A 24,752-nucleotide genomic window follows, 5' to 3' on the forward strand; every position below is an offset into this window, starting at 1 on the left:
TTTCTCCGCCTGCTTTGAGGGTACGTCTTTCTCTCGTCTGCTTTGAGGGAACATCTTTCTCCGTCTGCTTTGAGGGAACATCTTTCTCCGCCTGCTTTGAGGGAACATCTTTCTCTGTCTGCTTTGAGGGAACATCTTTCTCTGTCTGCTTTGAGGGAACATCTTTCTCCGTCTGCTTTGAGGGAACATCTTTCTCTGTCTGCTTTGAGGGAACATCTTTCTCCGTCTGCTTTGAGGGAACATCTTTCTCCGTCTGCTTTGAGGGAACATCTTCCTCCGTCTGCTTTGAGGGAACATCTTTCTCCGTCTGTTTGAAGGGAACATCTCTCTCTGTCTGCTTTGAGGGAACATCTTTCTCCGTCTGCTTTGAGGGAACATCTTTCTCCGTCTGTTTGAAGGGAACATCTCTCTCTGTCTGCTTTGAGGGAACATTTCTCTCTGTCTGCTTTGAGGGAACATTTCTCTCTGTCTGTTTGAAGGGAACATCTTTCTCCGTCTGTTTGAATGGTACGTCTCTCTCCGTCTGTTTGAATGGTACGTCTCTCTCCGTCTGTTTGAATGGTACGTCTCTCTCCGTCTGCTTTGAGGGAACATCTCTCTCCGTCTGCTTTGAGGGAACATCTCTCTCCGTCTGCTTTGAGGGAACATCTCTCTCTGTCTGCTTTGAGGGAACATCTCTCTCTGTCTGCTTTGAGGGAACATCTCTCTCTGTCTGCTTTGAGGGAACATCTCTCTCTGTCTGCTTTGAGGGAACATCTCTCTCTGTCTGCTTTGAGGGAACATCTCTCTCCGTTTGCTTTGAGGGAACATCTCTCTCCGTCTGCTTTGAGGGAACATCTTTCTCCGTCTGCTTTGAGGGAACATCTTTCTCCGTCTGTTTGAATGGTACGTCTTTCTCTGTCTGCTTTGAGGGAACATCTTTGACCTCCGGTGGCGAGTGCAGAGCAGAGTTAGGTGGAGTGGAAACAGATAAATCTTCCATCACCTCTCCATTTACTTGCACCAACTGAGTGGGACACACACATAGAAGTCAGGATCACAGGGATTGTCTATTTTCCTTATTTAGTGACAATAACACAAATTCATGTCATTTTTATGTGTCTACAGGCATTTTGAAGGTATGCTAAACTTTTAGCCTTGTCTAGCTCAGTTGATGTTTAAGGGATCATCTCCAATCACTTTGATTGTATTATTGCTCTTTTGTTTTTATTAACAAACGTCTGTGTATATATATATATATATATATATATATATATATATATAAATATATATATATATATATATATATATATATAAATGTTTAATGCTTATTGCTCGCACTTACATTATTGTTTGGAACAATTTCTTTTAGGTTCAAGGTTTAAGTTTCAATTTATTTATCCAAATAATTATAGAAAATGACTGCACTGATGACAGAATATAGGAACAATATAATGAAAGGAGAGAACATGGTCGACCATGTATGTAGCGACCGGAAACCAAAGATCTTTGAACTAGTAAATAAGTAAGTATATAAGTATACATATTTGTATTAATCCACAATTATTTAAAAAATGTATTCTGTTTGAATTTTGTATTGCAATTTATTTATCTATATTGTTTTTTATTATTATTATTATTTTTATTGTATTTCCCTTGTTGTAAAGCACTTTGTAACATTGTAAAGAAAAGTGACATGAATAAAGTGTATTACTATCATTATTATTATTATTTAAATATAATTATTTTATGTATTTCTGCTTTTTGTGAGAAGTTGATACGTACTGGCTCTGACATATAATTAAACACAGCTTCAAACGGCATACAGAGAACTAAAAATGGCATCCATGACACAGAGTAAGAAGTCAAAATATCAAAACTTCCTAAATACAAACAAACACCTGTTCTCATTTGCGCATGAGGTCAGGCATCGAAGTGGAACAGTGAAGTATCAGATGATGCTGACTGGTGTGACTGATATTACGCTCTCACCTTGACAGGCTTGTGTCCAGACTGTGTGTTCCTGGGCTGGCAGTAGGGTTTGGCTGCGAGCAGGTGGGCGGGTCGGGGGGAAACAGCTGGAGGGGAGGGGAGTGTGTGTAGAGGCTGTGTGCTGTGAGACTGCACCTGTGCAATCTGAGGCGGAGTGTGTTTGGTTTGATGCTTTGCGTCTCCTGTAGTTGGCTGTTTTAGTTGTGTGGTCGGAGACTCTGTCGGTTTGGATTGAGGTTCATTCCGTTTTAGTGACTGGGGTTGCACATTTTCTGAGTTTGTGACCGGGCTGAGGGGGCTGCCAGGTGATGGGGAGCTGGAGGAGACAGAAACTGACGTCTCTCGTTGAGTTACATTTGTCTCCATCCCTTCCGGCTCTGTGTGCCTCTGCTCTTTTCTAACAGGTGGTTCTGGTTTGTGTGGAGGTTCGGAAGTTTCGTCAATAGGGGATGTTGTTCTGTGCTCCTTGTCCACCTGATTAAGGTCCTGTTTGGGATCTGAGATGGATCTGGGCAGTTTCAGGGTGTCCAGTGTTGCGTCACTGATGGTGAAGCGAAGAGCGTAACGATGTAAAACTATGGCAGCCTCTTCTGGAGTCGCTGCATTCCTGTAAGCGTCACACAACTCTGCTTCTCTGCGCTCCCTAGAAAAGAGAAGTAAGTAGTGAGACACAAAGTATTGTTTCTGATATTGTTTTTCTATCGTTACGTTTTTGACAGAGATCTAACAAATGTTGTTTACAAAATGCCACTGTTGTTGGTTTTTTATTAGAAAACAAAACAACTCAAATTGAATTATTTTCTGTATACTAAATGCGAGGGGATTACAGTCTGGGAAATGTCAATGATTGTCACAACCAGAAGGATCCAACAATTAAGAAACCAAAAATGTTGCTAGTGATGAAGGGTTAAATAAGTTTATCTCATGTCACACTACAAAGGGCCTCAATATCATCCTTACTTCTCCTCCACGATCTCCTTGTAGGTCTTGATGCTTTTCCTCTTGTTGCTATCACTTCCTTCCTCCTTCCTCCTTTTCTCCATCCTCTTCCTCTCTTCCTCTTTCTTGATCAGCTCCTGTGACGCACTCCGACGCCGAGTCTTCCAGCGAGCCAAGTCCTGTCAGGGGTTCACATTGTCAAATAATTCAGGATATAGATGTATATGAATAAGACGCACATAATATTTTCTCTTCTACTGTTTGAATGGATCCTGCAAGTCTCTTACGTTTCGCCAGTGGTCGTCGTCTTCCTGAAAGTTGTTGTACTGCTCTTGCATGCGCTCATATCGTGATTGGCTCAGTGGTGGCAAGTGTTCCACCTCTTCCTCGTTAAGTATGTCACTCATGCTAACGCTCCTAGAGAGGAAAACAATTGTACAATCTTGTTCAAGTTATGGAATCATTGTACATATTAACTTTATCCAATCTGGCTCTGGAAAACAGAAAACATTCATCGTTAATGTCGGTCGTAGTAAAAAACACATTCAATGATCGAAAAAGGAACAAGGAGGAAAAGAAACATGCCCCCTTTTCAAAATGAATAGATGATGTAGACATACTTAAACACAACCAATAACAGTCCACTAAACACTAATATTACATTATCGCTCTTTTCTGTGTATAGTGGATTTATTTCAGTTGTGTATGTGTTGCCCCACACAGTAACACAAATATGTTACTGTTTCCATAAACTTATCACAAAACAAATAAACAAGCAACATAAGCAAACATAACGAACTTATTATGGCAAGACAAACCCATTCATTCAACTTAATAAAAGACTCTTATAATAAAAGTAAAAGATGACAATAAAAAGCTGGATGTTAGTAATGAGTCATGACGTGATAATGCACTATGTTATAGTGTCGTTTATATATTTTTGACTGCACTCTTGCAATCGAACGTGCACAGCATGTATATATTGTTTTCATGCAGAAACTCATCGCACTGAAAGACTTACTCAGTGTCCTCAGACATAAAAGCAACTCGCCGGCTCATCCTAAAACAATAACAGAATAAAGTGAATGAGAGGAAAGAGCAGGTGAGGGAATGGGCAGCAGCAGTTATGCTAATGTCACACTTCAGACTGGATGAATGGCAGAGCTAAATCTGAGAAGCAGGAGTGATGAAGACACAAAAAGAGCATCTCACATGATGGGAGGTAGATCATCGTCATCCAGCCAGAAGGGTTTCTTTCGTGGTTGCTCGTTCACATCGCTCTTTCTCTCCTCCACCTTTTCCTCAACTCCTTCCTCCACAATCTGCTTTTCCACTTTACAAGTCTGGGCAGTGGCAGGACTGAGCGATGGTGAGGAGAGGGGCTCAGTCACATCTGTGACAGAGGTGTTAGTCATGTCTCCCTCTCGCTTTCCATCTTCCCCCTGCTTCTCCCTCAGCCCTGCACACTTAAGGAGGGTGGGGGCTTTGGAGAGCGGAGCCTGAGGTTCTGCCGCCACGGTAACAAAGCTGCTAAAATCCAGTGACAAGGCCAAGGTTACCAGGAAGTACAGCTCAACGGATAAATCAAGACCGCATCACAGACAACAGAAGACTGCAGCTGATCTGATCTCTCTTTCGAAAAGAGAAGAAAAAGGCCCAAAGAGCCAGATCTCCCAAATTACAAAAATAATTGTTCTCATTTACATCTTATAGTATTTAGTCATGCAGATTAGGGTTTTCATTTGCTGATGCGGTGAGATATCATTAATAGCGCTGATATTTCTGCATCCGCCACAAAACAATGGAGGTGAATAGAATTTAGTATGTGGTGCTTAAAACATTGAAAAATGTGATGTATGTAATATTCTTATTTATACTATTCCTACATTTTAACACCCTTCATCATAGATCACATTTTTCAGCATTATTATTTACACTGTTGTTATTATTGCAGTATAGATATTTTTACATATTTATGGTTGTTGTGTAATGTAATATAATGCACATATTTTTACATACTTGCTAATATTTTTCTTATAATTTCTCTATGTTTATACACTAAAATGTGATCAGTTTTCATGGAACTACTTTTTTCTGAAGTTATAGATTCTATGAAAACTTGTGTCAACTTTAAAAGACAGACATTTCTAAACCTTTGGAAATAAAACCAAAACTATCTGTGTGGTTGGATGATATGTGTTTTTGGCAACACTTTATTTGCTCATTTACAGGCCTGTGATTTCCTAATAATTTCTTTGTAAGTTTCTTGGAAAAAAGTACGTATTTTGGAACTAGTTAGAGGAAAAATAGAGACAATGTTTAGTTGCTCCAATGCTGGTGTGACTTAGAGTATCTTATTCAGTCACATCAGCTAAACATCCAGAAATGTGGAATTTGTCTTCAGGCAAACACAATTCAACCTATTTAAAAAAAAATACATATATAAATATAAATGATTAATGAATAAATACTTTATTTGGGTTTGAATGGAGCAGTTATTTTAAATAGTTTATTAACCCTATAATTAGTACCAAATTATTATTATTATTTCTCCAAAAATGACATGGATGTTATTAGTAAATTACCTTTAGTTATTTTATTTTTATTTCCGTAATTTGGGTGAACCAACCTAAGAATTTGGAATACTAGAGATTAGATTAGCAGCTGTCTTTGTCCCTACGTGATTCAGCAGTGATTTACACTTTAAAAAGAAAGACAACAGTCGAACGCTCCACACTAGAACCAAAGTCGTGCCAAACAAAGTTGAGGTTAAACCTCAACAGCAAAAACAAAAAAGGCAGATAAGTCCAAACCAAGCACAAACTTCACCAAGGCATATCAGAACCAGAACTCCAATAATTAGACCATAACAGCAAATCAAAGTCGACCACCAACTTTTCATATACAAATAATACAAGTGAAATCAAGCGTCCGGCCGCAGGCACTCAAACATGCAGACACGGAACCAAAACAACAACACAGTGAAGTCAGGATCAACTGTAAATCATCCACAGAGACATATTAGTGTTAGTACTGCAGGCCATTTAACTTAATCAAACCTTCTCTGTCAGTAAAATATGCTTTGTTAGTTGCGCAGTTTGTGCAACACCACAATCTCTTCATTATTCAAACACAGTAAATACCTTTCACTAGCCATCCTCTCTGTGAGTTTAGGTCTGCTGTGTAGAGGCTTCATTGCAGACACAGGGGCGACGCTATATTTGACTGATCCAGGTACTGGCAGGAACTGGTTCATGCACTGATTCGTTCTGACTGCACTCGGTTTTTGGTATGATCCTGTCCTTCGAGCCATCATATCGTCCTTCTCCAGGTCAGGCACAGGCTCATTTTCATCATACTCATCATCATCATCATCATATTCACGTTCGCTGTGAGACGTTGCTCGGATTACAGTCGTGTCAGGTGTTTCCATGGGAACTCTGGGTTGCTGTTGCTCCACTCTATGAGAGAAACTCCTATTGTTGAAATAACTAAACATCACTCTGGAGAATCTCTTCGAGGCTGCAAACCACAGCAAGCATGTTAGTGCCTCCTCATACTGTTAGACACACAAATCTCAGCCCACCTGACGTTCACTTTCTTGCTCCTCTCTGCCTGCACCTCCCTTTTGTTCCGCGGAGCAGCGTCACATGTGACCTCCCCTTGTGCTGAGCGCTTGGTGCTGGGCAGAGGCAGGAAACGGTTGTAGGTCACTGTAGCGGTGCTTTGTTTATGGAAAACTCCTGTCCTCCTCGCCATCATGTCGTCTTTCTGAAGATCTGGGATCCTGTCCTCTTCCTCTTCATCCTCCTCCTCTGCTCTCTGTTCATATTGAGCCAGACGTGCATCCAGCTCAGAAGGAGTAGGAGGGGTTTCAGGGGTGCAGTGTGGGAGGTCAGCGGCGGGAGGGGTGGTTTGATTGAGGTCAGCTCCATCTACCTGGCTGTGAGAGCATCATATAAAGCTCAAACTGCAACAACAATTATACCCAGACTATGGTAGGGCACAGGTGGTGACTAAAAGTGCAGAATACAGATCGTTAAGGAGGGAAACATTCAAACTAAAAACCATTCAAGAGAGTGTGTCAGCGTGTGTGTCAGCAACAGACAAAAAAAGGTTAGAAAAAACATGCAAAACTAATGCAAATGTACAGAAACCAAAAAAGACCTGTGATGACATTTTCAAGCCCTTTGACCGACAGAGTCATGTGATAACCTCCATCTTTAAAGTGTTTCGCTTTTGATAACAACAGCCAACATTTGGTTGCCAACTACGTAATGAAGACACTTTTTAAAAACTACCATAATCATGTCTTTGATATTCCTATCCTGCAATTTCTTTCCCGATTTCTTTCACTCTAGTTATCACAGTACATGCATGTGTTGCTGTGTGAGTGTGAGCCTTTGTTTCCTATTAAAATTACAAGCAAATGAGTACAATGCAGGAGAGTTACATCCAAACTACCTCACTTACTAATTCAAATAGGCCTGAAATGTAAAACATTTTATAAAACGACATTGACAAGCAATTAAATGAAACCGTTTATTAGATAATGTAATAGAAAGGGACGTGTTTATTCCTCAATACAGTCCACACTAATGCAAGACACTTTGGATTCAAGCCACTGTAGCCTAAGCTCTAGGTTTTCTTGTGTTTGGCCTCATCCATACCTGCGTTCCCGCTCTGAAAGCTGGGAGCCCAGGCCAATGGTAGGCATGGCTACAGTTGCCTTGGAAAGGAGTCGTCTTAGCAACTCCGTCTCCTCCCCTCCACTTGACATGACTGTGTCTATTGGCTGCTCGATCTCAGTCACGCCCCCAAAGGTCACAACTTTGCTGTGACCCCGTCCAGCCTTTGCTGATCTGCTGAAAGGACTTCCATAATTTTTCTCCAGACAAGCCTGACACACAGCAGGGGCCGGACTAGCCTCACTGTAGATACAATCTCACAAACGAAGACAGGCATACAAACACACACAAACAACAACAGCCAGCAGAAGAGCAGGTGGGAAATAAAGAGGGTGGAAAATAAATCATGAGCAACCAGAGACAGAGGATCAGAGTGTGAAGACAAAGGAAGGACGAGGTGGAAATGATGAATCAGACAGGAAGTGTGGATGGACAGAAGAGGACAAAGCATGGGGTTTTGTACTTAAATCCCTTTAACACATACGTACATTTACAACACACACACACCAAGCTTTATAATCTACTCTAGTTATAGCCACATTATCCTGGTAACTGCAGCTCCTCTGGGAACACAAAAAACTCTTTATCCTATCTAATGACATCAGCGCAGAGAGAGCAAAACAAAGCTAAAGCAGTGCTCTCAGCCAACAGTCGCCTCTCTTTTGGTCACACACACCCTCACACAGAGTCTCACACACACCGGCCAATTCCCTGCTCTGTTTCAATGCCTGTCAAAGAAGACTGAAGAGGCCTGAAGTTCACAATAGTGAAGAGAATAAACAAGCAGATGAGAACATGGGGAGCAACTGAGAAAAGAGGAGAAAGGAAACTAAGACTAAGCGGAGATATAGGAGCTTACAAAAATATACAAAACACTAAAAATAAAGCTCAAACTGATGAAATATTGACAAGGAGGTATCTTATACATTTTGTTTTAAATATTTCTGATTGTGTTTCTAACATAAAAGATGAAAGAGGGGATCCTTAAATCGGTCCAAGTAAACTTCATATACTTTTAAGGCCACACAAATTATGAACATCTATTTACATTATAGAATAACCTGTTGATCATTTTTTGATTACTAAATTAATATTTTTGTTGTATAACATGTCACATGTCATTCACAAATGACAAATAATGATAATATGTCAGAGAACAGTGGAATAATTACAATTATGATTCCCAGAGCCCAAGAAGACCTAAAAAATTGTAGATATTCTATTTATAATCATATACACCAAAAAATGAAGTAAACTTTCACATTTTAAGAAGTTAGAACCCATGATTGTTGGGACTTTTTTGCTTAATAAATGGCTTAAAATAATAGGTTGACATTTTGGGAAATACACTTATTTGTCAAGAGTTATATGAGAAGATCGATACCACTGTTGTGTCTCTATGGTAAATATGAAGCTACAGCAAGGAGCCAGTTAACTTATCTTAGCACAAAGACTGGAAACTGCTAGTTATTCTCTAGCACCTCTGAAGCTCACTAACTAACACGGTATATCTCGTTTGTTTAATCCGTACAAAGAAGTGTAAAAACGATTTTCTGTTTATGGGGACTATTTCTACATCTCCTTTCTGTGCACCAGTCAGAAAATAACAATCATGATCCTGGTCTGTTCTGAAAGGAAACTAGTTGGGTTATTGCCAAGAAGTTAGAGTCAGTCTAAATGATACTGTAATAACTGAACAGATGCAAAAGTTAAAGTTAAATAAAGTAAAAGGTGTTGCAACTGTTTGGAAAAAGCAAACAGAGATAGAGACATGACACTTTTTCTTTCTGATAATGCATACTTTTGAAATGAGGAACCAAATCCCCCAAGTATTCAACGCTATTATATTTAAAAAATATTTGGATTGTAAATAGATTATAGATCCTCTCCTGCCTGCAATGATCTGCTTAAGACCGGAACCAAAGACTAGAAGCGCACACACACACACACACACACACACACACACAACACACACACACACACACTGCACAATCTCTCAGTCATTATCAACACACACTTGACATACAGCAGCATTTAAGTGCTTTGTACTGCATGTGTGCTGAAACAGAGAGAGTGTGTTGGGCACCTGGGTTCAGTCATCTTGAGTCTCTCCCACTTCTGCATATCTGCCTGGCTCATGGAGGCAGACACAAAGCTCATTGGTCCGTCCCTGTGAGGGAGGGGCTTACTCAGAGCCCGCCTACGAGCCAGGTCATCCTTCTGCTTATTAGGCGTTGCCATAACCTTCCCCTCTTCTCCCTCTTCCTCCCCGTCCTCCTCTTCCTCGTGGCGAGGGGAGGAGTTTAGGAAAGGGTTGTCTCTGCGTGTAATGATGTCAGGGACTGTTTCTTTCTCACTGTCCAATCACAGAGCCAGTACAATCGTGTCACACAGCACACATCAAAGTGGAGCACGCACACGTCAACCCACAAGTGACCACAACACCCAAAGAAAGAAAAAGTAGGAAGATGGGGGAAAATATTTAGCAGTAAGTTAGAGAGAAAATAGAAGAAAAACGGCAAAACACGCACACAAACGTTGGCTAACCTGATCTCCTTCTCCTGCAGTGTTTTCTGCGAGGCTCGTCTAATGCCTTCCCAGCGCTCGCGGTCTTCGTTGCTACATACAGGTTGAGGGACAAACTGATGCACCCTGGGAGCAACCGTGCCGCGATGAGCTCTTCTGGATGCCAGATCGTCTTTACGAACATCTGGGACTTTCCGCAATTCTGCCTCCTCTTCCACATCAGAGGAGGAGTCCCACGCAGATTTCTGAGAGCTCAAAAAGTCATTTTCGCAGCGAAGGATGATGTTCGGGGATGGTGACCTCACTTCCTGTTCCTCCATTGTTGGAGGGCTGGCGTGGAAAGGTCATTCAGAGATTATTAAAAATCCATTGTTGCATGTTGTGAGCAGAGGTAGCGTCTTGCAAAGTTCAGATTTGACATGCGTCCACAAATATTGTAATATGGCAAGATCCCGTTGATTAGTCATAGTTCACAGGCAAACGAACCACTGTGTCAAAAATACCACACCAACCAAGTAGCAATTCATGCCCATTGAAACCTCTATTACAATATTAAATGGACAATTTGCCAGCTTTTATGTAGATGTCCAATCAGTGTTGATGTTAAAAGTAGTCAATATAAGCAATAGATTTCTCATTGCGTGTTATATTGACAGTGAAAGCTGAGTTCTCCTGCTTGTGGAGCTGTGCCACCAGTGCCTATATGTACAAGGATGCATTGCCCGCGAGCTTCTGACGCCGGGAGAGTCTCCGCTGGCCATATCCTCTTGCACAGATGCAGCCTCGGCCGCTCCGCTGCATTTTTACTGCCGTATACTCTGATTTGAATAAATACGGCTGAATATCCGAGTCATCCAAAACATTGTAAAACATACCCTCGTCCATAACATCCTCTGCACTTTTATTTGCAAATTTGCAATACAAGCAAAGTCAACAAGGAAGTTCTGCATCTAGAGAGAGGCAGAGACTAGAGATAAAAGCTGAAGTAGTCTTTAGTTCTTCCTTGTATCCAACTACGTCACTAGTTGGACGCTCGATGCAGGAAAAACAACAGATTTTGCAGCTGCGAACTCTGCTTTCGCTGTCAATATAGCACAAACTAAGGAATGTATTGCTTCAATCGACTACATTTACCATCAACACTGATTGGACATCCATGTAAAAGTTGGCGAGTTTTCCCTTTAATAACTTACATAATTTAAGTCAACCTCTTCCACGTGTGAACCACAGAAAAGCAGCAAGCAGTTAGTCAGATCTGTATGCCAGCACACAAAACTCCTCATAGCTACACAAAACAAAACCTCAATGAAAAAACACACTACAGAATTATCATCATAACGATCCGTTAGTGAACACGACCAAAACTGTCAAACCACAGCAGCTCTCATGCCCCTCCTCCTCTCTGACCTGCGGTAGCGTACGGCAGCAGGCAGAACTTTGATCCCTGCCTTCTGCAACTTCTGCAACTTCTGCAGCCTTTTCTGCTCCAACCCCTCCTGGGTCACCTTCTCCTCTTCCTGTTTTGGTTTTTCCCCGTTGTTCTCAGGAGCCCAAGTGACAGTCTTGGAAGTTTTGTAGTGCGGCCCGGTTCTTTTAGACTCTTCTGGAGGGACTTGACTGGGGAACCGTGTGTAACAGCAGGGAAGAATTAAGGATGAGGAAGTGTGTATCTTGTGTGATTTACCTTTTCCTTCGGCTCAGTTTGTGTATTTGTCCATTGCAGCACTGAGTAACTTGTGTACAAAATGCATAATTTGCATTTCAATTATTTATTGCGCTGTTGTGTTAGTCATTACCTTCGCTGATCTCCTTCCTCTGTATGTGGTTTTCGGCGTGGAGTCGGGATGTAGGCGCTGGTGTTGGTGCGGTTGGGAAGAAACTGGTTAAAGGGAATAGAGCTTCTTGTGTCAATGTTGGCCGTCCGCCTGGCCAACATGTCATCCTTCCGCACATCTGGCCTCCTGCTGGGGGCATCGGCATCAGAGTCGCTGCCTCGCCCTGGGCAACAAAAAGCGATGGAGCATAAAAGAGAAAAGAGTGAAGAAGGTTAGAAAATATGTCAGGAAGTATTTTTAATTGGTCCTTGCATAATAACCTTTGCAAACGCTTTTCAAGACACACCAGCTCTGTGTTGTTTCTTACACTAGTTCATAATATCTTTTGTGCTATTATCAATTTGTTCCATGTCAGTAAGGGCAAACATTGTCATTAAATAGGGCCATGACATATTCATCCTAAGTTTCTAGACACTTTTAAACATTTTAGATGTTTACTGTAACACCACATAGGGATAGGGCTGCCCTATTACCACCATATTAAAATAAAACTGAGGGTAGTATATATATATATATATATATATATATATATATATATATATTTGTCCCCTGATCTTATCTTTGGTGAGTAACTGAAAAATATGACCCAAGTTGTAACAAACCAGAATTATTCTTTGAATGTAACTGCACCACCAGAGAAACACAACTTCTTTTCTTGGCAACTTTTCAACTATTATTGTGCATACATCTAGTATTCTGCAAACACACACATAGAGAGAAAAGGACTATTTAAATTCCCTGTCCGTCTTTCTTGATGGGTAACAAATGTTACTTGGTAAGGTGGCACAATTTCCTCTTGTGACCTCCAGGGAATGTAGGAATTGAGTCTATTCCCAGCTCTGGAATAGTGTTTTTCTTGTCACCCTGCTGCACAAATATAACACTGTCAACATAAAAGACACAAACAGGATGTCTGTGATACCTCCCTCAAACACACCCACACACACAGACTGACTGACATAGCAGGATGTTGACCTCAGCTTGTGTTTCCCAGGTCCAAATCTCTAGTGATTGCTACCCAGACCAACAGCTGCTGCATCTGGGGCACACACACACACGCATGCACACACACACACACACAGACACACACAGACACACACACACACACACACACCGCACACCACACACACACACACACCACACACACACACACACACACACACACCAGGACGTTCAGCTGTTGTCCACAGCCCGCCTGACTGGCCATAACATACCAAGGTTAAAACCCCAACACATGAGAGAACAGCAGTCAGACTATTTACGGATGAGTGGGTTTTGTATCGCTGCTTTAAAGGAATAGTTCAACATTTTGGGAAATATGCTTACATGCATTCTTTCCGACAGTTATATGACTAAATCTATATCCACCCTCATGTTTCTAGACAAAGTATGGGCCTGGCTTAGCTTAAAGATAAGCATAAAGACTGGAAGCAGGGGCAGACAGGCTCTGTCTTAAATTCAGATTCAATTTGAGGGACATTTATCAGAACCAACCATCACTGTTGCCTCGATTCACTACATCAGGAGACGGGCTGTGCTGTGAGCGAGAGCCAAAGGAGTCCAGACTGTCAAAAACAAAACAGATCAAAAGACATATTATTGTAAAATCACACATGGGTTTTATATCAATATACCAGTTTTAAGGTTTGAATTGCGTCAGCTGTATTCAACTTCTCATCAGCAATCTGAAATACCCCTGGTGAGTGCATCCACATATTCGAGTATGTGCGTGTGTCAACATATGTTTCTCACCTGTCAAGAGAGTTGTCACGAGTGTGTTGCGGTGGAGATAGAGAGTCGCTCCTCTCAGAGTCCCAGCAGTCGTAGCCGCTGTCCCTAACACTACGCTTCTGTGAACTGTCACCTCCTTCTTCAGTCTCCTACAAACACATGCAAACACATAAAGATTAGGAAAAATGCAAATGCGACAATGCATGGGTTGTGAAATTGACTGGAAAGGAGACTAGGAGCAAACTGTTTTTCTGAAAAGGATTTTACTATTCATTAATTAAGGATTTTTTTTTAAGACAACAAACATCTACAACATATTCCTGAGGTAAGAAAAAAACACACCAAGCCGTTTACCACAGTCCAGCATAAATCCGTTATGAATATTCCACAGTGACACATCACCGACCCAAGATCTTTTGTAGTGTTTGGAAATGGTATTTTGTAAAGTTAAAGATTGAGGTTCCTGATGTCCGAAAATCAAAGGAAAAGAAAGATAAATTGTACTGAGGGGGAAACGCTCACACTACTTGGTGAATATGTGAAGAGGAAACGTTACATCAGGGCTGAAACAACAAAAGTGGCATAACGGATAAAGTAACCTCAAGAAATCTTGCTGTTAAAAGCACGACAAGATTTTGCAAGACAAAATATCTAAAAAATAGGACAGTGGCAAGAAAGGAGATTAGCACTCTCATGAAGGAAGTGTGAAAATCAGGTGAGGATTTATATAAAGTGTGCCGTGTTGCGCTGGCATTAATTTACAGTATGTGATTAAGTAAATTATGTAAGTTAATATATATATTTTTATATATATCATTAACATAAGCTAATGTTAACAGCCAGCATCCTTGTTATGTGGCCAGCTTCTCATTGTACACTTTGTTTAGGTAAAGTAGCAGTTTATGGTTCCTGAAGTTTCTTCTATAGGTTGTTGCTAAGGATGATTGATGACTTTAAGGAACAACTTAGATACAAAAAAAACACAAGGTGAATTTGCGCAACTCATATTTCATAAGGAAAAGTTAATTTTCAAGGATCATAAATTAATATGCTTCATGCAACTGGACAAAGGTATTTTGAATAGATCAAATGTGCAAAGCCATTCTTCTTTTTCCACTTCTATCCTGTTTATTTTTTCTATCTCTCCCTGAAATAGGGAGCTGTGGTGTTACAAAAACAAAAATGTGTTAGTGTCCTGTCTCGTGTGTCTCTCCTGCACCCCAACAAAGACAGGAAACTAACAAATCCATCCCCCGCACCTCCTCCATGCCGCTATCTGTCTTTCTGTCTCCCTCTCCTCCCCCCTCCCTGCTCTGTCCTCTTCACAGTGTTCACTCACCACCCTCATTTGAGCAAGAAGCCCTTCAAACTCCTTGAGGTTGAGATTAGGGCCGCTGTAGGAGGCACAGCCGCTGGCAGCCTTCCCAAGCCAGAACACTGTGTTCAGCACCTGAGAGACATAGATACGAGGGTGTGATGCATATTCATAAATACTAAACAAACTCACATATAAGATAAAGCAACACAAATAATAGAGAGGGCAATAATTACTCACATTTTTTAGTTTGCGGTTGCAGTCAGAGTCCCTGATGAGATAGAAGTGTGTTACTGTCAGGTAATACTACATTAAAGAGATTGTCTGGATTTTTGTATAAGATCCATAGTCCGCATCCATATCCATAGTTACCGCACAGAAGCAAAGCAATGTACTGCTGGACGGAGCAGCAAAACTTATGTTAGCCTCCTAAAATAAATCAATATTAGTTTAAGTGGACGTTATATTCAGAATATTTTTACTGCATTAACTTGCAGTCAGACAGCCCTCTCTGGTGGGAAGCTGAAGCAGTTATCTATGCTCTCTTCAAAGCCACCAGACTCCTTTGACAAAAACAGTCATTTCACCTCGCAGAACACTGAAGTCGTTTGTCTATTACTGACTCGATCGGTTAGTTAGTTTGTGTTATAGTGTTACTTTGGTTCATTCGGATTCACCAAAGTCAAGAGAGAGAGAGATTGAGAGAAAGAAAGAGTGTGTGTGTGTGTGTGTGTGTGTGTGTGTGTGTGTGTGTGTGTGTGTGTGTGTGTGTGTGTGTGTGTGTGTGTTTGTGTGTGAGTAGGTGAATATGAACTAATGGTTTTGGCGAGAGCATAGATAACAGTTTCAGTTCCCCATTGGAAAAGGGCTGTATGACATTAAGGTGAAAATACTGTAAATATAGCGTACACTTAAACTGATATGGATTTTTTTTTTATGTGGGCCTTTCTTTTAGGCGACTAAAATAAGATGTTCTGCTGCCCCTGTCCAAAGCAGTACATTACTTAGCTTCAGTGACTGTACTCCTGTCTGCTTCTCTAAACTAGGGGGCTTGCTGACCATCATCTACTGACTATGAATAAGTACATCATACAACCTCACTTCCAACTATCCTTTTAAAATGGACATGAACAGGAATAAAAAGCAAAAGATGACTATTTACTTGAGGTTAGCTCGTATGGAAGTGTCCTGCAAGTCCCCGGGGTCAAACAGCTGGGAGCCCTTTAGGCCCAACTCCTCACAGCCCCGCAGGAAGAGTGACAGGTTGTCCTACAAGACAGACAGCAGGGGACCACAGTTAGAGTTCATCACAGTGACGAACAGGCTGGTTTACAGGGATGAATGTCACACTGGAGAGTGTCTTCTTACCAGCCCAGCAATGGGGGTGGGCAGTCTGTTGATCTTCTTGACCAGCCCTGGTTTGATTGCACTCAGCAGCCTGAGAGTGGAGGAGGGGAGAAGCAGAGATTTATTGAGTCTTAGAGGAGTTTATGGATGTTGTTGCTGCATCAGACATCAGAAATTGAGTGGGGGTGATGTCAGAGGCTTACTCGCATAACAGGATGCCGTTCTCCAATCCGCTGCGGAAGTCCTTGTCTCCAAAGCTCTTCCCCGTTACAGCCTGGGGGACCGGAAAAGACAGATGTAAAGGAGGTGGACTACAAATATGGCTGCAACTAACTATTAGTTTTATTACTGATTAATCTGTTGGTTATTATTTGAATAATCACATAATTGTTTATCATATGAAATGTTAATGAAGTTCCTAGAGCCCAGGGTAATAACCAAGAGTCCAAAGTCCAAAGATAATTCAGTTTCTAATAATAAAAAGTATCAACTCTTCACACTGAAAAGATGGACTACTTTTCTGTCTGACGTTATGTTTTCGGTTTGTTTGTTTGTCAGCAGGATGACGGAAAAACTACTGAACCGATCCTCATGAAACTTGTGATGGGGTCACTGTAGTTTAAAGAAGTAAAGTAATTGGAAAATCTAATCAAAAATGAAAATAGTCATTAGTTGCAGCCCTAATAAGATAACTGTAATTGACCCATTATCATCAAGTTTAAACGTACTTGAAGTCTGTTGAATTGTGTCTCATTTTGTCCCTGACATAAGAACCTGCTGCTGCCCAGTTCACCCTTCCCCCAACATTTTTTGCTTCAGTAGAAACCAAATTAGAGTGACGCCGAACCAATGACACACTGCTGTGTCCTCATTCCATTTTCCTGATTTAGATGCACGCAGTCGTAGTCTGAGCAAACGATAACCTCAATCCTCTAACCTGGACTCCAATTTGCAGTGTATCCTGCACATGAAGGAGAGGAGGAGGATGAGGAGGAGGAGGAAGCTAACAGTGGCATACTACCACAACCCACACATGCATTGCTTTCTGGAGCTGTTGTGTAACCAGCAGCCAAAGAGCAACAGAAAAGAAGAGAGGTTTGACTCTTTAGACTTCTAATCCAGATTAGCACAGATTATAGTTAGCACCGAAACTGCTAACTGCAGGCACACACTCTCTCTGTCTCTACTGCTCATATACAGTATACTGTATGCTATAATACACCCACCCACAAAAAACACTGTGCAAATGTGTCATCTGGAACTGACCACAAATAATAATGAGGTTAGTTTGAGTCCTTGAACTTCTTTACTTGTTCAGTCTTTGGCTGATCTTTATTTCTGGTGATATTTAGGATTTACTTCTAATTCTTTATGTACAGTTCTGATGGGGAATACACACACACACACACACACACACACACACACACACACACACACACAGTGCATCTGCAGCCATGAAAACAGCCTATTGTTTTATAGTTATATAAGTGATGACCAGATGTTTCCCATTGGCATCTCTTCCTTTTTCTTGTCTCTCACACACACTCACACACTCACTCTCTCACACACACACACACACACACACACACACACACACGCACACACACACATCGTGTTTATCAAGGGTTGACTCCAGGTCTTTGAAACATTTACAGCAGCATGGTCATGCATAATTTACAGACCAAGGGGAGTACTGTATTGAGGGAGACTTGACTGTGTTTGTGTAGATTGTGTGTGTGTTTGTGTAGATTATGTGTGTGTGTGTGTGTGTGTGTGTGTGTGTGTGTGTGCATGTGCATGTGCATGTGCGTGTGTGCGTGGGAGCAGGACACCGACAGTTTGGAGGTGGTGGAGGTGGTTAACGATCGGTTATGTGTAAAATGCTGAAACTGAAATACAGCAATTAGACATAGTGACAGATGTGAGCTTACATGTTTTAGATGAAATTTTAAGCAGAGGACAAAATATTGGTATGAGTGTGTGACGTGTGTTAAGTGAGCATTCATGTCAACTACAAAAACATTTCAAAGGCCTTGGGGGTATTTAAACGGTAATTCGACCCTCTCTCGCTCCCTCTCAGTCCCCATGGTGGGTTGCTCTGCTCAGTCTGGGTGAATGGCAGCAGCAGCTACCATTTAAACCCTGAGGTTAGACTGTGTGTGGGGGCAGAGGAGAAGCAGAAATAGGCCAAAGTACCCTTTACTTGTATTTTAACAACTGTAAAGGGATGGAAAGAATGAGAGGGTAAAAACATTTGAAAGCAGGAGAGGTAAAATATGCAGTACATCAAGTTAGAGGTGTTATTTTTAATAAGCACATTAAATGGGACATAAAACAGGATTTTGTAAGCCCAGAAAGAAATTGATAAAAAATATGGGGCCATGCTGCTGCAGCTGACAGTTTGTTGTTTATGTTTATCATGAGACAACTGAGCAATATCCTGAGTTAACCCTAAGTTAATTGTTTCTCTCATTTACTGCCATTCAAATCACAGAGATAAGCATCTGTTTTTCCTAAAAGTAAATACCCAGTGAAATATTCAGAATTGTTTATCAATGGTTGCTGTTGTTCTAAATATATTTACAGAACCATTTGGATTAAAAACATTAAACTCTCTGCATAATGGAAAATATGTTTCATACATTTCCCAATGTGGGACTTTCCTGAGCCGGAGCCAGAAATGATTATCTCCTTAGTGCTTTTGTAATATTTAATTTTGTTTATTTCATATTTTCTCATTTGGCAATCTGTCATTTTTCTATTCTATATTAATGTTCTTGATTTTTGCTGCATTTATTGTATGCACCAAACACCAAGACAAATTCCTTGTAAGTGAAAACCTGCTTGGCAATAAACGTTATTCAGATTGTGATTCTGATGAACAGGGACAATGGACTGTCCCACAGTGAGCTCAATAGCTAAATTTCATCAGCAGTCCCTGGGCGGGAAAATCCATTAGAAAATGATGGCATCAAATGTTATAATTCAAACAGGGGTACAGAGAATAAACATACAAAACTAAATGATCTTTCCATTTAAAACATTACATCATACAAAAAGGAAGTAGAATACTCTATATTTAGCTATTTTAAGTTAATGGTCGCATGATGGTTCATGTTTCAGCCATGATTTCAATTGTGATTTAAAACTAGAGAGAGTAGAAAAATATAGATGCCCTATTTTGTATTAAATATAAAATAACAGAAATCACAGACAAACATGGCTGTTAATAAAACTTTGGGTTCACATCATACAAATTGTAAATACCAGCGGTAAGGGTTATTAAATTACCTTCTGTTTGTTTTTCAGAAAAGCGGATGCTTAGCTGTGACTCAAATGTAAGGTTGATGTATGGGAGTCACAAAGTTGAAACATGCTAAACTGTCCACGTGCTTCCAGTAAAGCCAGTTGATGGAGATGCAGAGGGTTACAGCCACAGTGTGATGCACAGCCCGCTGAGAGAAGCTGATATTTCAGCGTTAGCCTTGTTATAATGTTATGAAGTGCTGTAGGCATTCTGCACACTAATGGCCATGTGACATACAGAGAAGAATAGAAGACAACAAAAGATAGAAAACTGAAAGAGAAAGATGGAGAGATCAGACATCATCCAGCTTGAGGATGGATCGGCGTAATTAGGCAGTGATTCGACCCTTGAAAACATCAGATAATTAATATATATAACCACTTCTTCTTGGCACACTTGTACTACATCTCTTCATTAAAGTATAGTACAGTACTTCAAATCTTCACAACGCTAATCAGAGCCAAATAATCATATATCAAGAAACAACTTTGTTTTAACTAACTTTTCTGTAAATTGTGTGCAGCGTTTTAATGCGACTATTTTGGCTTCACAAAAACTTCAAAAGTCACAGAGGCAGGAAAGACATTTCTGCCAACAGCAAGTCTGTCTCATCATAATTTCACTTTCTTTCATACAGCATTTGATGCATGGAAAATCCCATGAATCCCTGCTCTCACACTCACCCTTGTGCAGACACAGCTGGCTGTCTGTGACCATTGGAGTTAATCTGCCTCGGACAGCTGTGACATCTGGAGCATGCACAAGCACGCACACGGACACGCACACACACACACATTCTTTAGTCTATTCCCTGTGTGACTGACCCTAACTGCTGTGTACTGTATGCGGTGACAGCAGAGGTTAACTGCTGTCACTAAAGTTTACTTTGTGTTTCTTTAAGCATGTGCAACTTTAACCTGCTCAATCAATGCAACATCCTACAGGTTTAAAGAACCTTCAATGGCGTGTATCAGCTTTGAGACCGTCTAATCCAGCTTTGTCTCGTCGGCTATAAACAGATAGAAAGGTTTTGTCTGTACCAGTCTAATTTCCTGTTTGAGTCATGTGGTGACGGATAGCCTACTGCTCTACTGCCCCCCCTGGAAACAGGGACATCTGAGAGCTTGCATGTTATGTTCCCATAGTGACCGGTGTCACCCAACCGGGGCGTGTCTGAGAAGTGTGTGAGCAGTAGCATGCATAGCTGATCGGCACTTGTGTGTGTGAATACGCTTTGCATACTCTTACAGACAGGGCACACACGCACACAAACACAGGCCGAAAATGCTGCATGGAGCGTAGGGTGGCATAGTTAACCGTGAATCATCCCCACCTGTGAGAGCGCATAAATACACCACTAGAAATAGAGTCGGGCTGACCGGACTGAAAATAACTGAGACAGGAAGACGACAAAGCAAGAGGAATACTGAGCAAAGACACTGCAGGAGAGATTAAGATTTAACCTAGACTATACTGTTTGTACTGATGTAACATAGCTGCTATTGGTACCTTTTAAATGCAGACCAAAATGTGTTTATTGCCTGTAACTGTACATTTTGAATCCCTTTTTCTAGAGTTCCCAAAAACAACACAACGCTTTGACAGAGCAAGATGAACTTCAATTAAAGAGGGACGTGTTGATTGAGGTCAATTGTACTATTGATTGATTTAGGAAGGTCCCAACCATTGCAGTTTTTAAATCCATACTGAAAACATTATTATTCTCAAGTGATTTTACCCAAGGCCTTATTATCATTGCATGGGATGTTGACTGATGGATTGCATATAAATAAACCATAAATGGCCTAAGACACCATGACCACCATGATGAAGGCAAGCTTGACAAAACAATTTGGGACTAAAGCATAATATGTATGAAGAGAAGTTGTGCACCGTGTTTAATTTTAATTTAAGTATAACAAAAAGTAATTTATTTATCTGTCCAGATTCTTTGTCTTGTTCACTTATTCTATAACTTCCAGATCTTATCCATTGCTAATTTTAGACTTCTTGTACGAAAGATTGTGTTAAAACATTCACTGATGCACAAACTCAAGAAACGTATTGTTACCGGTGTACCTCTTTAACATTTTCAAACAATATCCAGTTCTAAACACCAATGAGTGAAAGGGTATGCTTAATACAACAACTCACACACCTGCTTTAAACTTTAAAGGTTATAGGAAGCTGCTGTATGTCTTTGAGATGTGTGAGAATCTTTAAAAACCTAGCTGATAACTTAATCCTTTAAACTGAAATATATATGTAATCTCTTGTGACCCTTTTTTGCGTGTAAGTAGGGCACAAGTATGACTTGTGAGAGTAAGAGACATCCAACCTTAAAGTCATCCATTGAAGGGATAACTTTGCAAGTTTAGTGGAAATGATATGTGTATTAATATCTGTAACATAACCTAAATAGGCCATTACTCTCCACAGACATAAATGCTGACAATTTACATTTTCTCGCAGTGTATGTGGGACACCGACAGATCTGAACTGGGTGGATGGGAGACAAATGATCTACTTCTGAGGGCTATGAAATTCTAAAAGTAATCATGGAGAAAAGACGTGGCCCCAGATGAAACATTTAATTTTGGCAGACAGACAGAACAATCTCTTCTTGCCACCCTTCACCAGTAGATGCATGTCTATACATCTTTGTTATGTTAAAATATTTTTAAAATCATCCAGCACTTTGCTTTCCTGTCCTGTTAATTATTTTAATTATTTATCTGACATACCCTTGTTTCCTGACCCCCAGGTTGGAAACCACTACCAGCATCGACTGATTCAGTGCCACCAACATGTCCTCATTTGTGAGTTAAATCCAATTTAGCCTCAGTAAGAAGTTAAATAATCAATCTTAAGTCTGTTTTGTAGGTTTGTTTATTTATTATTTGTTATGCATGTTTTAACCTGTCTGTCATTGTACTTCCTTAACAAGGGAAATAAGCATTTAGTCTTTTTATCCACAACCATGTTGATTGTCTGTCAGGATATTCTTCTTCTCCATCTACCACAGCCTGTAGTTATCTGGTTTGTGTATGAGAAGAAGCTTCACAAATTGTGGGAGTCCTGTGAAAACACAGCCAAGGTGTGAAGTAAAAGCCAAAACGTTTACATAAAAGTTAATGTTGTTCTACATCCAAGCTTTTATATCCCAAATCTGATATTCTAGTTGGCAGGTAGCTAGCCTAAAGCGGGGACAGCAGAAAATAGGTCATCATAACTCATGATTCACCACTCAGGCTTACACAGAGAGGCGTTTTTATCCAGCAGATGATGGTGGTGGAAGAAGTGATGCAGCAAACCACGAATGATAATCTCATCCGATGGGCTCAACGGTATAGCATCCCGTGCATGAAGGCTGGCCCGGTTTCATTACCATGGCAACCGGAATCCCCTCGCGCACGAAGAAAGGGGGCGTTACACCTCCGAGCAAGTAAAAACGTCAACACTAACGGAAAATTAACGGCTACTTTGAGGGATTTGCTTTTATGTTAGTCCCCACAGAGCTGGTGTGTGTGTTAAATATCATTAAGATACACACATGTGTGAAAACTTTTACGTGTGTCTAGACACACGCAGAGCGGTTGTTCCACACGGTAACCCGACACTGCATCGTCCCCACAACAGGTGACGGTGCACCGGTGCTGTAGGGCTGTATGTATTTATATCCCCCAGTATGGGCCGTCTCTGTCCCCGCTGTGCTGTAGCAGCAGGCCCCTGAGCCTCCCTGAGCGGTCACTTCACTTACCTCTATCCATTTCTGTGCCTCCAGACAGGCTGGTTCGGGATGGTGCGGCCCCGACGGCACCGGCTCGTCCCGCGGCGAAGCATCCGGGACATCTCGACCTGCTGCAGGGCTAGCCATCTCCAGGCCGGCCGTTTAACGAGGACCGGAGCGTGTGTCGGACGTTGGTGATACGGTGACAAGATGTGTTGGTGTTCAGTCCGTTATCCCCCACCCCCCCCTCGCTTTCTAATGTCAACTACCCCGCAACTCCACGCACCAGTCAGTGTGTTGCGTAGCTCTCTCGTGCTCCCCGCGAGCCCTGCTCAAACTGTGGCACGGAGATGGAGAAAAAAAGCTTCTCGCGACCCCGACACTGCAACACGAGCCAGACGCTAAAAATAATGATTCTTGTAGGCTACGCAACCGGACTGCGCGACGCTGCTGCCGCGCATTTTAGCAGACGCGAACGCGCAGCAAGGAATCTATGCGGGGGGAGGTTGAGAGATATAGAAAGAGATAGGAGAGAGAGAGACACACACACGCACAAAGAGACAGAGAGAGAAGCAAAAAAATGTCCCTTTAAAAAATAAAAATAGAGGTTTAAGGGGTTCATTGCTCTGTTTGAATCCATGAAAGATAGTTTGAGCTAGCCTACCTTTACCACAGGGACCACAGTTGGGCAATGATACCTTAAAATATGTAATTCAAGCACAGCCACAGGATTTTAGAAATACTGCCCATGAGTCCTCTAACCAGAAATGTTCCATCATGCACCAGAAAGTCTGAATTATTACATTTTTCAACATTGCATTTGTTCATTTAATTATTCAATTAATTCTCCACAGGGCTGGATTATCAAACAGGAAAAGCAGGCATCTACCCCAGGTTTCCCAGACTCTCCAGGGTCTTTGTTAACTTTAATAATTGCATATTAGTTTAGGAATAGAACAACATAAAGAGCTATTTTAATGTACTGTGGGTCCTGTTTAAAATGTAGTTTTAATAACTTTATCCTTTCAGTTAATGTGCTTATGTTGGATATCCGTAAATACAGTTGTGTTTAATAAAAATTACCACTGTTATCTACACAGTAGTGTGTGCTCTGTACCCGATGGGCAAAATATTTATTATTTCTCTCCATTTATAATTAATTTAGTTGACCTTTAAAAGTGGTCAAATTAAAATGACTGAGTTCTTAACATGCAATGCATCAGCCAACATCCCTCCAAACACCTTACATCCATCTGAAGGAGTCCAAAAATACTGTAAAAACAGCCTATAAAATGTCTACAAAGTGCAATTTAATGTTAACTTCCCCCAGGATGACCTCACTGTCCTCAATAAAAGCTCCAGC

At 41.1% G+C, this 24,752-nt stretch overlaps 1 protein-coding gene across 1 annotated transcript in view; it reads right to left on the bottom strand.

The window, feature by feature from the left end:
• Nucleotides 1-23,808, bottom strand: part of LOC115008447 (LIM and calponin homology domains-containing protein 1-like) — a 30,765-nt gene extending 6,957 nt beyond the window's left edge. Inside the window, 21 exon segments of the mRNA XM_029432061.1 lie at nt 2-1,006; nt 1,972-2,614; nt 2,932-3,089; nt 3,198-3,327; nt 3,932-3,970; nt 4,123-4,440; nt 6,054-6,386; nt 6,497-6,853; nt 7,581-7,841; nt 9,685-9,954; nt 10,146-10,454; nt 11,532-11,741; nt 11,921-12,122; nt 13,454-13,524; nt 13,712-13,839; nt 15,030-15,140; nt 15,246-15,276; nt 16,168-16,274; nt 16,374-16,443; nt 16,556-16,626; nt 23,420-23,808. Of these exon segments, the coding sequence (XP_029287921.1) occupies nt 2-1,006; nt 1,972-2,614; nt 2,932-3,089; nt 3,198-3,327; nt 3,932-3,970; nt 4,123-4,440; nt 6,054-6,386; nt 6,497-6,853; nt 7,581-7,841; nt 9,685-9,954; nt 10,146-10,454; nt 11,532-11,741; nt 11,921-12,122; nt 13,454-13,524; nt 13,712-13,839; nt 15,030-15,140; nt 15,246-15,276; nt 16,168-16,274; nt 16,374-16,443; nt 16,556-16,626; nt 23,420-23,536 (4,941 nt within the window). The 5' untranslated portion in view covers nt 23,537-23,808.
• Nucleotides 23,809-24,752: the final 944 nt, after the last annotated feature.

This window comes from Cottoperca gobio, chromosome 1 (genome assembly GCF_900634415.1).
Source record: "Cottoperca gobio chromosome 1, fCotGob3.1, whole genome shotgun sequence".
Taxonomy (NCBI): Eukaryota; Metazoa; Chordata; class Actinopteri; order Perciformes; family Bovichtidae; genus Cottoperca; species Cottoperca gobio.